A 12,912-nucleotide genomic window follows, 5' to 3' on the forward strand; every position below is an offset into this window, starting at 1 on the left:
GCCGCCGCTCCTGCCGCCGCCCGCCAGTCCTCCCGGGCTGGCGCGCTCAGCATTATGGGACAGACGTCATGACGTCAGTCCCATTACCCACTACAAGAGCCGGACGGAAGTCCGGCTCTTGCAGTGGGTGCTGCTGCAGTCAATGAGAGTCTATCTGACTCTCATTGGCTGCTGTTTAACACACGCATCGCCGCCAGCGCTGGCGGCGATGCGTGTGTTATGCATAGCCTGAGCCCGCCTCCTGGCGCTATTGGGCAAGTGCTCAGGGGGAGGGAACGGGCTCAGGTGTGCAGCACAGGACCGGCGCTGGAAGCCTAGCGCCGGTCCTGTGTAAATGTGTAGCGCCGACCGCAATCACTGCGGTCAGCGCTACACTTGTGGCTAACTAGGGCGGGCCGGACCGTGGCCGGTGGCGCCCCCCCGTGCCGCCGATCCCACGGCGCCCAGGGCACGCACCCTGCCCGACCCCCCCTAATTACGCCACTGTTAATAAGAGAACTCTTTGCAAAACTTCAGGTGTAAAAAGCTTTATTTGCTGCTTTTACCTGAAATTTACATTTCTACAACGAAAGTAACAAAAGATTACCTTCCTCACTCAATAATTACATGTTTCTATGTGAACATAGATATATGGAGGGGTTACTACAACAATAAACTATACTTTTGATGTAAAAGCACACAAAGCCTAAGTAAACACATAACATCTCCACAGCACATGGACTTACATTGGTTCTCCACTGTCAATATACTCCCAAAGAAGATCCTCTGATAAGTCTGCAAACTTAACTTTGGTTTCCTCATAAAAATCAATAATGTCCATCTCCAGTTCATTATCTGAAACATTGAAAATTAAAATGATGAAATGTTTCTATTAACAATTAATATGGCATGAATAGTGGGACTTTAAATATGTTGAGGAGGAATACATTTTCTACTGATCACAACTTGTATGTATGTTACATAAACTTATCCAAGCAGTCCATGCATGTGAATTATATATTGGACACATGTTTAGTAAGATAAATGCTGACATAATGATCTAAAGTGGAAAACTTAAATCACTTATCCTTCCCTTAATGTTAGGAGACAAAGGGGGTCATTCAGACCCACTCGCGAGCGGCAGTACGCTCGCAAGTGGGTCGATGTTCCCCACTGCGCATGCGCACGACGGAGGGAGCTCCGTCGTGCGCATGCGCGAGACCCGGCGAGCGACGGGCTTTCTATCGCTCGGGATCTCGCACCAAAGGGGGCGTGCTGTCGATGTTGATTGATGTTGATTGATTTGGTGGGCGTGCCTGGCAGACGGAGGCGTTCCCATGGGAACGCCTACCGTCTGAAGCCGGCCCCACTGACATCACTAGTGATGTCAGTAAGAGTGATTTTGGCTCTGATAGAGCCAAAATCACTCCTGGCCTTGCGGCTGGGAAACCCGACCGCAGAGTTTCCCTCGCAAGTCCGATGGTCGCGATGGTCAAGACCATCGCGACCATCTTTTTGCACGCTTGTATATGCTGTGGGTGGTGACCCACAGCTATACGAGCGTCCAGGAGGACGCTCCATTTTAATGGAGGAGGGCCCTGATTCAGAGCGAGCACTCTGGTCAGAGCGTCCGGCTCTGAATCAGGGCCAAAGTCTCATGTAAGAAAAGCTCTTTACAATAAACAGGAGCTGAACCTAATAAAATATTACCAAATGTTACAGAAGGATGCTTTGCATTGTATTCAACTTACTTTCAAGACCAAAACTATTTTGCTCATTTGTTCTCTTATATAGCGTCTGCATAATCCATCCCTACTCTAAGGGGTAAATTTACTAAGATTCGTGTTGGTCCCGATTTGCATTTTCGGGTGATATCATCACTTTTTTGCAAATCGGGAATTTACCATCATTAAAGTCGGATGATTTGTGTTCGTTTTGGTGTTGAAATCGGGGGGTTTAATGCCGCAAATTCGTCCGTTTTGGCCAATAGAAAAGATATCACCATCGGCTCAATTCGGAAGCACTTTTCACTTATTTCTGTCTAAATCAGGAATTTACCATTATTCGTTTTGCAAAAGTTGGGCGTTTTACACGCAAAACTTGGACTCAATAGAAGTTTTAAATGCACCACCTCCTGAGCTGTGAGTTGTCATTCAACATACACAAATCCGAGTGATTTGTGTATGTTTATTAATGGAAAAAGTGTTTTGTAAGTGTTAATTTATTTAAAAAAATATGAGATATGGTAAGAACTTACCTTTGTTATCTCTATTTCTACGAAGTCCATAGGGTTCCACAGGATACCTTGGGGTATAGGTGTGACGTCAGTCATCGGGCACCATAGAGTTAAGCTTTCAGCCTCCCAGGATGCACTAGGGTCCCCCTCCTATACCCCGCCCCCGAGCCAAGGTACCTCAGTTAGTTACTAAGCCATAGGCCGGAGGAGGAGAAGGAAGAGAGAGAAAGAAGATCTGGATACACACAAGAATCACACTCTCACCAGAGGGAGATGGGAAAACCGGTGACCAGACCAAAGCCCATCTGCAGCACAGGTGCGACAGTCCTGTGGAACCCTATGGACTTCGTAGTAATAGAGATAACAAAGGTAAGTTCTTACCATATCTCATATTTTCTACTTCAGGGTCCATAGGGTATCCACAGGATACCTTGGGGATGTCCCAAAGCAGTATCCTTTAAGGGTGGGGACGCTCCTATTCTGAAAGGAGAATCCGCCGCCCGAAGGAAGCATCCTGAGAGGCGAAGGTGTCAAACCTGTAATACCTCACGAAGGTATGGACAGAGGACCACGTAGCAGCCTTGCAGATCTGGACTGCAGAGGCACCATGTCGAGCTGCCCACGAAGGACCCACAGACCTAGTGGAATGAGCCTTCAAAGAAGGAGGAACCGGTAGACTTTCATGAAGATAAGCTTCAGAAATAGCCATACGGATCCAGGCTGCCAAAGTTTGCTTTGAAGCAGGCCAACCCTTTTTACGGAAGCCATAGAGGACAAACAAGGCGTCCGACTTCCTAAACGAAGAAGTGCGGTCAACATAAGTCCTTAAGGCCCGCACAACATCCAAAGTGGCCTCACCCACTGAAAGACCAGGTGAGTTAAAGGCCGGAACAACTATTTCCTCGTTAACATGAAACTGGGAAACAACTTTGGGAAGAAATTCAGGCCGAGTGCGGAGCACTGCCCTGTTCCCATGAAAAATCAAGAAAGGGGGTCTACAAGAGAGAGCCCCTAAATCAGAAACACGTCTGGCCAAAGCTATGGCCAGAAGGAAAACAGTCTTAGCTGTTAGCCATTTAAGATCCACTGAGCCCAGTGGTTCAAACGGCGGTCCCTGGAGAGCCCTCAGGACCACAGCCAAATTCCAAGGCGCCACAGGTGGAACAAAGGGCGGCTGAATGCGAAGAACACCTTGCATAAAGGTGCGCACATCCGGGATTGTAGCAATCCTACGGTGAAACCAGACAGACAGGGCCGAAACCTGTACCTTCAAAGAGGCAAGGCGAAGCCCATGATCTAGTCCCGCTTGTAGGAAGGCAAGTATCCTAGACAGACGAAACTCCCGTGGTGCATAACCTCTCGGTCGACACCATTGGAAGAACGTATGCCACACGCGATGGTATATCCTCGCGGACGACTGTTTCCGAGCTCGCAACATGGTACGCACCACAGAGCTGGAAAACCCCCTGGACCTCAACATGGCTGTCTCAACAGCCACGCCGTCAAAGACAGCCGAGCCAGGTCCGGGTGAAGACAAGGACCCTGCGACAGAAGGTCCGGTCGTAGCGGCAACCGCAGAGGACTGTCCACGGACAGACCCTGAAGGTCTGAGAACCAGTGCCGTCTGGGCCACGCGGGAGCTATCAACAGGAGCGTCCCTCCTTCCTGTTTAAATTTCCGGATTACCCGTGGAAGAAGGGAAACCGGAGGAAACAGGTATGCGAACCGGAACGTCCACCGGACGGACAGAGCATCCACCAGAGACGCCTCTTCGTCTCTTGTGCGAGACCCGTACAACGGCAACTTGTTGTTGTGCCGGGACGCCATGAGGTCGATCTCTGGAAGACCCCACCTGTCCACCAGCAGTTGAAAAACGTCCGGGTGCAGGGACCATTCCCCCGGATGAACGTCCTGGCGACTTAGAAAGTCCGCCTCCCAATTTAACACTCCCGGGATGAAGACCGCTGATATGGCCGGAAGATTGCGCTCCGCCCATACCAGGATCCGAGACACCTCTACGAGAGCCGCCCGACTTCGGGTTCCTCCTTGCCTGTTTATGTAGGCCACGGTGGTAGCGTTGTCCGACTGGACCTGCACCGGACGACCCTGGAGAACCCGATGTGCCTGCTGGAGAGCATTGAAGACCGCACGGAGTTCCAAGATATTTATTGGAAGTTCCGCTTCTGCCGGTGTCCACCTGCCCTGGAACAAGTGTGGACCCGAAACTGTTCCCCAGCCCCGAAGACTGGCGTCCATTGTCAACAGGACCCAATTTGGTACCCAGAACGGACGTCCCTTGCTGAGATGGGTCGTCTGCAACCACCAGGCAAGGGACAGGCGAACCTCCGGGGTGAGCACTATCGTCTGGGACTTTAGAGACTGAGGCAGCCCGTTCCACTTGGACAGGATCAGGTGCTGCAGAGGTCTGGAGTGAAACTGGGCATATTCCACCATGTCGAACACCGACACCATGGAGCCCAGTAACCTCATCGCCGAGTGTAGAGACACCTGGCGGCTGTGCAGACAACTGCGCACCCTCGACTGTAAAGCAGAGATCTTTTCCTCCGTCACAAAGATCCTTTGCTGTCAGGAGTCCAATAAGGCTCCGAGGTGCAGAATCCGCCGAGACGGGATTAGAGTGGACTTCTGCCAGTTGATTAACCAGCCGTGCCGTTGCAGCAGCGCAATGGTCAGGTCCAAGTGGCGTAGAAGGAGCTCTGGAGATCCAGCCACTAATAACAGGTCGTCCAAGTACGGCAACATGCGGACTCCCTGCAGCCGCAGAGAAGCCGCCATGACCGCCATCACCTTGGTGAACACACGCTGTGCTGTCGCCAGGCCAAAAGGTAACGCCCGAAACTGAAAATGGTCACTGCGGATTGCAAACCTGAGGAACTGTTGATGGCGCAAAAGAATAGGGACATGCAGGTAAGCGTCCTGTATGTCCAATGACACCATGTAGTCCCCAGGTTCCAGCGCCAGAATGATGGACCGTAGGGTCTCCATCCGAAACGTCGGCACCCGTAAAGACTTGTTGAGAGCTTTGAGGTTGAGAATCGGACGATACGACCCATTGGGTTTCTGCACCAAAAAAAAATTTGAATAGAAACCCTGGCCCCTCTGGGAGAATGGAACAGGCACTATAACTCCAGCCTGGAGCATAGTGTGCAAGACCTTCCGCAGCTCCGTGGCCTTGATCCGGTCTGATGGTAGACCCGTGGTGAAGAATCGAGCCGGGGGTCTGTGCCGGAACGAGAGGACGTACCCGTGGAAGACCACCTCGAGAACCCAAGTGTCTGTCGTGGTGACCGACCAACACCGGGCGAACTGCAGCAGGCGGCCTCCCACTTTGGGATCCCCCAGCGGGAGGCCCGGACTGTCAGGCCGCAGGCTTGTCATCAGGCTTAGGGGCCGGACGTCTGGTACTCCATGCCTGCTTCCGGGGCTTGGCCGATTTTTTGGGGCCAGCCTGTCGGGGAAAAGACTGTGGTTTGGGCCTGCCCTGGGCCCTATAAGACCGAAAGGACGATGGTCCTGAACCAGAAGGAGCCGCGGCCGACGGGAGACATGCCGATTTGGCTGCCGCCAGCGTGGCCACAATCTTGTCCAGATCTGGACCGAAGAGAACTTCTCCGTTAAAGGGCAACGCCTCCAAACCCTTTTTGGAGTCAGCGTCCGCCTTCCAGGATCGCAACCACAAGGTGCGACGAGCAGCCACCGCTGCTGAAGAAATTCGAGACACCAGTGTACTAATGTCTAAGGCCGCCTCGTTGATATAAGTGGCCGAATCACGAAGATTACCAATCAACTCCGTTTGTTCGGCCGGACAGTCGGAATCAAAGGACGCCTCCAATGAATCCGCCCAGCGCTCCATCTCTCTGGCAACCCAGCAAATGGCCATAGCCGGCCGCGCTGCCCCCCCCCCGCAAGAGAATAAGCAGACTTCAGGCAGATCTCCACCTTGCGGTCCGTAGCATCCTTAAGGGAGGACATGGATGGCATCGGCAATGTGGCACTACGGACAAGACGTGTCACATGAGAATCCACCTGTGGAGGGAATCCCACTTAGCAAAATAATTATCCACTGTCAGGCGCGTCTGCGGCTGGTATCGCTTACCAGGCTGTTTCCACGCCTCCTCTAAATGGTCCATTAACTGGCCCGAAAGAGGAAAGACTGTGGCGTCACCCTTCACATCCTTAAAAAAGGCATACTTGGATTTAGCAGCCGGGGGAACTTCGTCCTCAATCACCAAGGCTGTGCGGACTGCCCGAATAAGTCCAGGAATATATACCTTGGACCTAGCGTCAGCGTCCTTAGTATGGAGAGGTTCCTGATCGTAAGGACCCAGAATCTCCCCATCATCAGACGTCCCTTCGTCATCCTCATAAGGAGCCGACAGAGACGCCACCGGCCGTTTATGTGGCCGCATCACAGTCTCCCCCTGCAACACATCCGACAAGTGCTGTACAGAACTCGTCAGGGAGTTAACCCACGCCGGCTCCTGAGAAACCGGGAGAGGGGAAATAGGGAGACTGCGGGGTACCACCAATTGTCTTGGGAAACCCTGCATGGGTGACGACACCACTGACTGCTGGGACAAACCCATCTGTGTAAACGCGGGCTGCGGAGCTAACTGGCCCACTAAGGTTGTAAGCGCCTGAGCGAAACAAGCCCAGGGCGGCTCCTGTACCGGTGCTGTAACCGTAATAGGCCGTGCCATCGACAAACACTGCCGGCAGAGTCCCTCCGCGCTACCCTCCCCCTCTGCTAAAGGTACTTTACATGTAGTACACTGTAGCCGGAGAGGAAAATCACTTTCAGACATGATGGTACTAAGTATGTGACCCCTCTCACCAATTGTATTTAAAGAGGTGAGAGACCACCCTGCAGCACCGCACCGCAAGGGCTTAGCAGAAAGAACAGGGACAGTAATAAAGCTGACAGTCAGAATAGAAGATACAGGCACCAGCGCTAGCACAGTCACATACAATGCAAAGAAAATCAATTCCTGCACTAACCAGCGCTGATCACTCAACTACGCAGACACAGGGTCTGGTAGGACACAGCGCTGCATACACAGACCTGACCACAAGTGGAGGAGAGGTATGCGGGGGGACCCAGACCAAGAGGCTTCCTTCCAGGCTTCCAGCAGCGTTCACCATGCGTTCAGGAAGATGGCCGCCGAGGAGCAGAGAGGAGGCTGGCCAGTGGGAGGAGCGCTGCCACAGGGCCAGTCAGCAGAGTGCAGAGAGGGCTGTGTGCAGCGGGGGAGGCGCCGGCTGTGAGACAGGGAAGGCGCGCTCCCCTGGCATGCATTTAACCCCTGGGACGCCGCAGCGCTACCGCTCTGCTGCGGTCCGCTGTCCCAGGGGGGTAGTGGAAGCGCAGGTTCTTACCTGGCTCCACGCTGCAGCCAGTCCCCAGGGAGCCCCCTGCCTGGGGACTCTGGACCATGTAACAGCGGGGACCCACCGCGGGACCCCGCTGCTTACCTTGCTGTCCCCCTTGAATCCGGCCATGGTCCGGAACATCTGGGGTCAAAGCTAGCTGTGACCGCAGATGCTCACCAGCATCCCCAGATCGGTACCGGCGTTCTGGTACCGGCGGGGGTGTAGGGAAGACGGCATGGACGTCAGGACTGACTGTCCATGCTGTACAACCAGATGTGCAGCCACAGCTGCATGTAGAAAAGCTTCAGGGGCTCTTCTTTGCCCCCACTCCAACAGGTGCACCCGACTCCGGCCGGGCACCAAACTAAACTGAGGTGCCTTGGCTCGGGGGCGTGGGAATAGGAGGGGGACCCTAGTGCATCCTGGGAGGCTGAAAGCTTAACTCTATGGTGCCCGATGACTGACGTCACACCTATACCCCAAGGTATCCTGTGGATACCCTATGGACCCTGAAGTAGAAAAAATTATGTAGGGTCGCCCCCCCAAAAGTATAACCAGCCCCAGACTTGTCAGTCTGTCCTGGTACCTAAAATTATAGGGAACAAAACTAGTAGGGTTCAAACCATAATTTAGGTACCAGCAACAGGCTGCAGGGCCAGTCCTGGTTTTAATTGTAGGGAGAAAAAAAAAAAATTAAAACCAGCACCGGACCCTCTCTAGTGGGGGGCTGATGCCACAGCAGGGGAGCCCTTTCACCGGACCCCCCAGCCGCAGCATCAGTCCTGACCGCTAGTCAGCCCAAGCCAGGGGACCCCTGGGGAGTTGGGGACCCCTCAATAAAGGGGTCCCCCTCTCCACTGTACCCCTGGTCTAGGCTGATAGCCCGGGGCTATCCCCGCCACCCCTGGGTGGTGGGTTGATAGTGTAGGTGTGGTGTAAAATAAGAAGTATCAACATTGTCTTTACAGTCGAACTGCAAATCCCAGCAAGCCTCCCTCGCATGCTGGTACTTGGAGAACCACAAGTACCAGCATGCGGGACATTAAGGGCCTGCTGGTACCTGTAAAGAAATGTGTAAAAAAAAAAAAAAAAAAAAACACACCGTGAAAGTACAGTTTTATTACATACATACATTACCAGGAGTGGTCCCCTTGTCCAAAGTAGGCATCCAAGGTCTTCTTAAAACAAAAACAAAAAAAATCCGATCCATGCAACAGATACCAACCAGGATGGTTGATATCTCCTGAATGAAATGCTCAGACGTGGCTTCTGCCTTTATAGAGCCGTATCTGAGTGTTCATTGGTTGAGAGAGGCGAGCCCCCGCCTCTCTCAGCCAATGAATGGCTCCCCCATTGAAGTCAATAGTGGGAACCGCAGAATAAACTTTAGTAACCTGCGGCTCTCCATTGACTTCAATGGAGGAGCTGTTCATTGGCTGAAAGAGGCGGGGGCTCACCTCTCTCAGCCAATGAGTACTCAGATATGGCTTTATAAAAAGGAAGAAGCCGCATCTGACCGTTTCATTCTGGAGATATCAACCATCCTGGTTGGTATCTTTTAAGTGGATCGGGTTTTGGTTTTCTTGTTTTAAGAAGACCTTGGAAGCCTACTTTGGACAAGGGGACCACTCCTGGTAATGTGTATGTGTGTGTGTGTGTATGTAATAACACTACTTTCACGGTGTGTGTTTTTTTACACATTTCTTTACAGGTACCATCGGCCCATTAATGTCCCGCATGCTGGTACTGATGGTTCTCCAAGTACCAGCATACAGGGGAGGCTTGCTGGGACCTGCAGTTCGACTGTAAAGACAATGTTGATACTTCTTATTTTACACCACACCTACACTATCAACCCACCACCCAGGGGTGGCGGGGATAGCCCCGGGCTATCAGCCTAGGCCAGTGGTGCCCTGGAGAGGGGGACCCCTTTATTGGGGGGTCCCCAATTCCCCAGGGGTCCCTGGCCTGGGCTGACTAGCGGTCAGGACTGATGCAGCGGCTGGGGTGCCCGGTGAAAGGACTCCCCTGGCTGTGGCATCAGCCCCCCACCAGAAAGGGTCCGGTGCTGGTTTTAATTATAGGGGAACCCCTACGCAATTTTTCCCCCCCACTATAATTAAAACCAGGGCCGGCCCTGCAGCCTGGTGCTGGTACCTAAATTACGGTGGAACCCTACTAGTTTTGCCCTCTGTAATTTTAGGTACCAGGACAGACTGACCAGTCCGTGGCTGGTCATGCTTTTGGTGGGAGGGGGGAACCTCACGTCAATATTTGCAATATAATTAACCCTAAAAATAGAAATAAATAAAAACAAGTAGTCTGCTCATATTTCACTGATATGTGCAGGCTGCTTGTTTGGGAGACAAATTTGGCTGGTTTAATCGGGGCTGCAAACAGACAGGATCGACCAAATACACCATCAATCAAAACGATCCTGTCAAAACCGGGAGCTTAAATTCCCGATTTTGTAAGTGAAAAAAATGGCCGTTTTTGTTCGATCCTATCAGAGTTGAAAAACCAGGACAAATCGGGACCAAATCAAATCTTAGTAAATTTACCTCCAACTCTTATGCACACAAGTTAAAACTAATCAATATAATGCAACCCTCTCTTTCCTGCAGCCAAACCCTAATATACTTCCAATTTTAACCCTAATGTTAACTGTAATTGTAAAAATGTCTGCAAGCAATTGGTCTAGAAAAAAAATCATCTGGCCTTCTTTTTGGAGCAATTACTGTGTAACTTTAAGATCCTAATAATCTGTATATTGTTCCAAAACAATGGATAAATTAATTACATGACCTGCAGGTGACACTGTAAGAAGAAAAAAAAGAAAAAAGATTTTATTTTTTTCATTTGATTCCGAAACTTGCTTGCCCCTAGGAAATACCAGCCAGCTGTATCGGAAATTCTTGAATTGTTTTATGTTCACTTGACAGAGTAGTTTATAGGAGAGCAGAAATGGTAAAGAATGATAAGGGAAGAAGGACAGACACTGGATTAAACATGTATAAACTGTTTACACACATACAAAAATTAAACTTAAACCAAAAGTATAAACAATGAACAAATTCAGCACCAAAACAACATAGAACTGATATTGTAAACAATCTACATGCCGAGCACACTTCAGGCATAAATAGTATAATTTAGGATGTCTGGTAACAGATGGGTAAACAGTAACTCCAAATCAGATAAACTTATAAACAATATTAGCGGACATGAAATATGAAACTTGTGGAACTTTCAAATAAAGGGCGGGATGCATGACGCATCGCATTCGGGATGTGATGCATCCCGCCACTCTTTGCATGCATGCTTGCTTTAATTACGCCGGTATGCATTAAGAAAATCACAATGAACAGCCCTCTCGGTAAGAGATGTCCTTTGCGAATGAGGGACTTCCAGGTTCATGACCCAGAAGTTCCTCTGGTGTCATTCTGCGCATGTGCAGAATGACCCACACCGCGGGGGTTGCTGGGAGGGATCTGATTGGATCCCTCTCACAGCACTCACCCTATAGAAGCCCATAGGCTTCTATAGGGTAACGCGAGCTGAAGATGGCGTTCCCCACCACATCCGTTGCATTCCGGGGCTTGGTGCATATGAGAAATGCGGTCCAACCCGCATTTTGGAGGTTTGACTGCTGCATCCTGCCCAAAATCCCTTGATTACAAGATTTAAACACATGGCAATTTCACGCAAACTATACCCTGCATTTCTCAAGAGACTATTGCAGTTCGCTTTTCGATTGATAGCGGCTTACCGGAAGCCATTTACGAGACCACAATACACGTTTTCACAAGTGATCGCAGTATCAAAATACAAGGTGAAGCCAGGAATTCTTCCACTGTGTATGTGTTGACGACTCGGTTTCAAAACAACATTAGGCATGTATCTGAAATCACTACGAGCACCTTGTGACCGTGCAGGCGTAACTTGTTTATATTCAGAGATCAGACAATATCCGGCTGTTAGCATACCTCCCAAGTTCTTTACCTCAGGAAGAGTGACCTTAGCGCAAGGCGAAGTCGTGCCCCCCCCAAAACTAAGGGCATGTCCTCACAGTAATGGGGTATGTGTTCATATGGTAAGGGGGCTTGATTTTGCGTGGAATGCTGCACCACCCCAGAATGGCCTCATTTCTATACAAAACACACATAGCAAGTTTATCCTTTACAGAGCAATCGACGAGTCAGGGGGTGAATTGAAATGTAGGATCGCCCACCAGCTTGGGCTGCTGACTGTAGTGCAGAAGCCCCGCCTCCGCTGGCCTATCCCCCTCCCAGCCAGTAGTGAAATGGCCGATCCTCCCTGCTGCTGGATAGCCTTCTTGCAGGACTGTGAAGTCCTGCAAGAAGTGAAATAAAAATGTTTTATACAGTCAAAAAAAAAAAAACTCCATGGCAAATATATAAAGTTTATTATTAACTGTATAAAACTTTTTTCAAAATTGACTCCAAAAGTATTGATTTTTTTAATGACCAACTTATGTAATGAAGAGCTATATAACCCTTATTCAGTATGATTTTAAATTATACTGAAATCAGGTTCAAATCTCTTATTTACATGATTTCATAATAATAATAATAATAAAAAAAAAAAAAAAAAATTCTTCAATTTTGGGGACATTTTTGGAAAAAGTATTAGCTAGTTAATTGGTTAACTGCAGTCTCGGGGCTGACCATGGGTCTATAATTGAACAGTTCCGGCACTTTACCCAAGGGAACGGACAATGTGGATTAACCCGCGGCTAACTGAATCTTCCCCATAGTGTACCCCAATATAGGATCACTTAAGAAATAATGCTTAATTCACTTGTAAATATAAAGTCTTCGTTTTGGTGATGTGCTTTAAACTTTGCGCTATGTGATTTAAAAAGTCCCGATAATTTGAAAAGATAATGGAGAAAAATAAAAAGAATACCATCTTGACTTCTGCAATGTACGATGGCAACTCCCGTAAAGACACTATGTTCTTTGCCACTCAACCTACAAGATATTGCAGAAAGAATGGTTTGCGTTACTTTTCTTATACCATTCAGAAAACAAACAAAAGATTATAAAAACATAGTTTTCAGATTATGCATTACTATATTTGTTTTCAAATTGACCTGTGAGAAATCATGCATTTGTATACGAAAAAGTAAAAATTAACTTGGTCATTTACTAGAGGAGATGCCAACCTTGACAGCATATTATATGCATCTTGCTTGTCAGATGGCTTTTCAAGGATTGCATCTTCCAGGGTCTGTATAAATAAAAAAAATAAAAAAAAGCAGCTTGTTATAATATATATATATT

General features: G+C 49.4%; 1 protein-coding gene across 8 annotated transcripts in view; it reads right to left on the minus strand.

Moving 5' to 3' along the window:
- The window catches only part of ASMTL (acetylserotonin O-methyltransferase like), an 86,733-nt gene that overhangs the window by 36,689 nt on the left and 37,132 nt on the right, over positions 1-12,912 (minus strand). For all 8 annotated transcript variants that reach the window (XM_088451648.1, XM_088451647.1, XM_088451646.1 and 5 more), the window contains 3 exons: positions 12,795-12,859; positions 12,536-12,600; positions 726-834 (listed from right to left, as the gene is read on the minus strand). In XM_088451648.1, the coding sequence (XP_088307774.1) occupies positions 726-834; positions 12,536-12,600; positions 12,795-12,859 (239 nt within the window). The remainder of the gene's footprint in view (positions 1-725; positions 835-12,535; positions 12,601-12,794; positions 12,860-12,912) is intronic.

The sequence above is a fragment of the Taudactylus pleione genome, unplaced genomic scaffold (genome assembly GCF_031769625.1).
Source record: "Taudactylus pleione unplaced genomic scaffold, aTauple2 ptg000026l, whole genome shotgun sequence".
In the NCBI taxonomy this organism is placed as follows: Eukaryota; Metazoa; Chordata; class Amphibia; order Anura; family Myobatrachidae; genus Taudactylus; species Taudactylus pleione.